Below are 4,097 nucleotides of genomic sequence, written 5' to 3' on the forward strand. Positions count from 1 at the left end.
TTTTTCCCCTTTTTTTTTTTTTTTCCCCCCCCCCCCCAAAAAAAAAAAAAAAAAAAGGGGTACTGGTCCTTTCAAGATTTTCTGTGGATTTAGAAGATCTTCTAAATGTGTCCAGGAATGGTGACTCCATGGTAGTGGAGTAGCTCCTAGTAGGGAGGAGATGCAATTGTTCTTTGTGTCCTTATAGGCAGTTAATTCTGAAGTAATTAAACATTTCAAATCTGATAGCAACACAGATAGAGCAGGTTTTGGGAAGTGTTTTCTGTTAGCGCTCACATGCACCAAAAATAAAACATTAGTATTAGTATTTTTGGTTAAAATCTATTGAAACTTCAGACTTCATTAACTGAATTACTGCTATGCTTTTATTCACCTCATGAGTTTTTATTCCTTGTAGAGGCTGGGGTTTTATAGTTAACATATATATATTTATACATATATAAATATATATATTTATGGTTAACATATATGCATGCATTGGTAATATATACAGCCAGCAGCACTTACCTGTACAATGTTATTACGATTTCTCTAGCGTGTTTCTCTAACGGTTTTAAGGCCTGGGCAATAGCTCAGTGAAATCATTAGGAGTCTTTGTATTGATTTCCCACCTCCCTTCCCACCCCATTAGACTCTAGGACAAGCCTGTTATTTGGTAGAGTTCTTAAAAGGAATAACTTTAATGAAAGTGCATTTTTAGCTGAAATTTTCTTTACACTTGGGCTAAAAAAAAAAACCAAACCCCAAACTTTATGGAATGAACTTTTGCAAGTTTGTTTTCTGTGGAAAATGAGAGAATAAGATTTTTCAGCTTAACAGACTTCACATATTCATTCAATGATGATTAAAAATATAAAAATACCCTAATATAATTTAGAGGGGGAGATACTTTCCCATCTGATAACTATGTTGTGTGCTACCACTTTTTTGTTGCTTCTTCATTTCTACTTCTCCTAGACAGATAGCCCACATAAGAAAAAGGAATAGAAACCCATTTATCGTCTAGGACGTGTACATAGCCTTGCTATTGTGCACGTATCTTTTTTCATTGCAAAGTACTGACAAGTGAAGGGAAATGAGCTGCGATCATTTGTTCTACTGGCAGTGGGGCAAATGGACGAGACGAGATGGTGTGTATCTTAAACTTCCTGATCCAGCTGTGTACAGCCACTGCATAATCTCCTCTGGTAGATAAGAACATAGGAAAAACAAGTGGCTGTAAGCTGGAGCCAGAAAAATTCAGATTAGAATTTGGGTGCCATGTACTAAATGTTCAGGATAATTACACATAGTGGAACTTACTGAAGAAGAACTGACAATGAAACCTCTAAGCAATGGCAGATGTTCTTCAAGATGATGTGCTTTATTCCAGCACACATTACGGGGCTCAGTACAGGGTTAAATAAACAACTTTTAATGGCCTGTGCTATGTAGGATATCAAACTGCATTCTCCAGTACTCCCTTTTAACTGTCAGAAAAGGCTGTTTCAGACTTCTTGCAAAACTGCTTTTAGTTCATAACCACATTCACACACACTTTGCATCACAGCCTATGTAGTTTTCATTTTTACTACTTTTCTACACTTCCTTCTAGTGTTTCTCGACGTGATGGTCTCACTAGGTTTTTGAGATACTTCTCTTTCTGCCTTTCGTTCTTTTTTTGGGTCCCCCTCTATTTGTCTTTGAGGATTCTCTGAAAGTCTCTTTGATTCTCTGCTCTTCTCCTTTTATGTTTAGCTACTGGATTATCCTTTTAGCTCATTTAATTTTATGCAAGATTTCTTGTGAGTTGGTGTTTTGGGGTTTTTCTGTTCTTTTCTGCATAACTGTCACCTCACTCGATCAATTCCCAGATCTCAGAATCTGTTCATAAGCATTCTTGATCAGTTCGTCTCCATCTATCTATTTTTTGTTATCTTACCATCAGCAAAAGCTGACAGGGTCAAAACAGATCTCTTAATCTTGTCTTTCAGATGTCAGTCTGCTGCCTGCTGAGTTCACTGTTGACGCATTTCTCCTCTGCCAGCCCTTCACTTGGAGTAATGGCCAAATTCAGCTAAAATTCAGCTGTGGGCCTGCTCTCTTGTGCTCTTGCTGCTGACTCTGCACTGAGTCAGCTGTTGGATGCAAAACCAGCAGGAAACGGTGGTTTTTTTACTCAGAGCATTTTCTACCTATTTAGCTTTCTGAACCAGACTCCAGCACCACCAGGGCCAATGAAGTACAGCAGTTAGATCAAATTAACTGGATCATTACTCTGCACTCCAACAACATTTTCCTGAAGGCTTGGCTAGCCGCCTCTTCCCGTGCTTCTCACCCCCCCACTGAATTCAAATCCTGAATTACTTGCTCCTTTATTATTTGTTTCCTTTGTGTCATTAGCTCTGAACTTCTTGTTTGGACTTACTATAAAGGAGTCCAGGGAGGCTGGACATTCTTTAAGCGGGAAATCTTCAAGGTGCAGCAACAAGCTGTCCTGGTGTGCCGTAAGATGAGCTGGCAGGGTAGAAGACCAGCCTGGCTAAACAGAGAGCTTTGGTGGAACTCAGTACCAGGGAAGGTTATGGAGCAGGTGATCTCGAGTGCCATCATGCAGCACATACGGGACAACCAGGTGATCAGGCCCGTGTGAGGATGGGTTTGTGAAAGACAGGTCCTGCTTGACCACCCTGATCTCCTTCTATGACAAGGTGACTCATTTAATGGATGAGGGAAGGTCTGTAGATGTTGTCTACCTAGACTTCAGTAAAGCTTTTGACACTGTTTCCCACAGCGTTCTCCTGCAGAAAGCGGCTGCTCATGGCGTGGATGGTGCGCTCTTCACTGGATAAAAACTGGCTGGATGGCCCAGCCCAAAGAGTGGAGGTGAACGGAGCTAAATCTAGTTGGCAGCCAGTCACAAGTGGTGCTCACCAGGGCTCGGTATTGGGGCCTGTATTGGGTTCAGTTTTGGGCCCCTCACTAAAAGAAAAACAAAACATTGATGTGCTGGTGCACGTCCAAAGAAGGGCAACAAAGTTGTTGAACAAGTCCTGTGAGGAGCAGCTGAGGGAACTGAGGTTGTTTAGCCTGGAGAAAAGGGTGCTCAGGGCAGACCTCATCACTCTCTACAACTACCTGAAAGGAGGTTGCAGCAAGGTGGGGTTGGTCTGTTCTCCCAAGTAACGAGAGGAAATAGTCTGAAGTTGTGCCAAGGAAGGTTTAGGTTGGACATCAAGAAAAATTTTTTCACTGAAAGGGTTGTCAAGCATCAGAACAGGCTGCCCAGGGAAGTAAGCGGTGGAGTCCCCATCCCTGGAGGTATTTAAAAGATGTGTTAGATGTGGTGCTGAGGGACATGATTTAGGGGTGACCTGGCAGTGCTGGGTTACTGTTGGACTTGATGATCTTAAAGGTCTCTTCCAAGCAAAACTATGGTGTGATTCTGTGATTATCCTCAGCTTTATTAACTGGAACAGCTTCTGATTTTGCAGATCCCCCATTTTTCTCTAAAAGCCATGCAAAAACGCAGCCAAGGCCCTTCCCATTTCCTTGATAGATGTCAGTCTCTTTTTCTGAGTATCCTGTACCTGGCCCTGCTGCTGTATTCAGTGTCAACCTTTACAGCTCCTGGAAAGCTCTACCTAGTCCTGTCCTTTGGTGTGCTTCACAGCATGTTCCTTCTTCCATGACTAGTATCCCTTAAAACAACTTGCTTTCTACTAGCATCTCAGTAATCACCCGTAGTTCTTCTTGACTGTGCAGCAGCCAAACGCAATGCAGTTACCACTTACGTGTGGCAGGCAACATCGCTACCCCTCTCTGCAAGCAATAAAACCACCACTTGCCTTCTCTTTTTTTGTTGCTTTTTTTTTCCCCAGCTGGAAGATGATATTATAGCCAAACCCGATTATATTCAAAGTATAAAAAACTTTGCTGCGGAACAGTCCCAAGAGTGGATGATTCTTGAGTTCTCCCAGCTTGGATTTATTGGTAAGTATTAAGACCTCAGCAGTGTCAATGGGATTTGGAGCTGTGTAGCTTGAGTAGATCTCACTCAGAATTTAATTTCGAAGCATGGAAGGACTAACATTTGAAAACCTATACGGTTCTGCAGG

General features: G+C 41.9%; 1 protein-coding gene across 1 annotated transcript in view; it reads left to right on the forward strand.

The window, feature by feature from the left end:
- The window catches only part of LOC104498594 (alpha-1,3-mannosyl-glycoprotein 4-beta-N-acetylglucosaminyltransferase B-like), a 26,564-nt gene that overhangs the window by 12,711 nt on the left and 9,756 nt on the right, over positions 1-4,097 (forward strand). Inside the window, exon 7 of the mRNA XM_010141994.1 lies at positions 3,861-3,972. Within this exon, the coding sequence (XP_010140296.1) occupies positions 3,861-3,972 (112 nt within the window). The remainder of the gene's footprint in view (positions 1-3,860; positions 3,973-4,097) is intronic.

The sequence above is a fragment of the Buceros rhinoceros genome, unplaced genomic scaffold, assembly GCF_000710305.1.
Source record: "Buceros rhinoceros silvestris isolate BGI_N320 unplaced genomic scaffold, ASM71030v1 scaffold18208, whole genome shotgun sequence".
NCBI lineage: Eukaryota > Metazoa > Chordata > Aves > Bucerotiformes > Bucerotidae > Buceros > Buceros rhinoceros.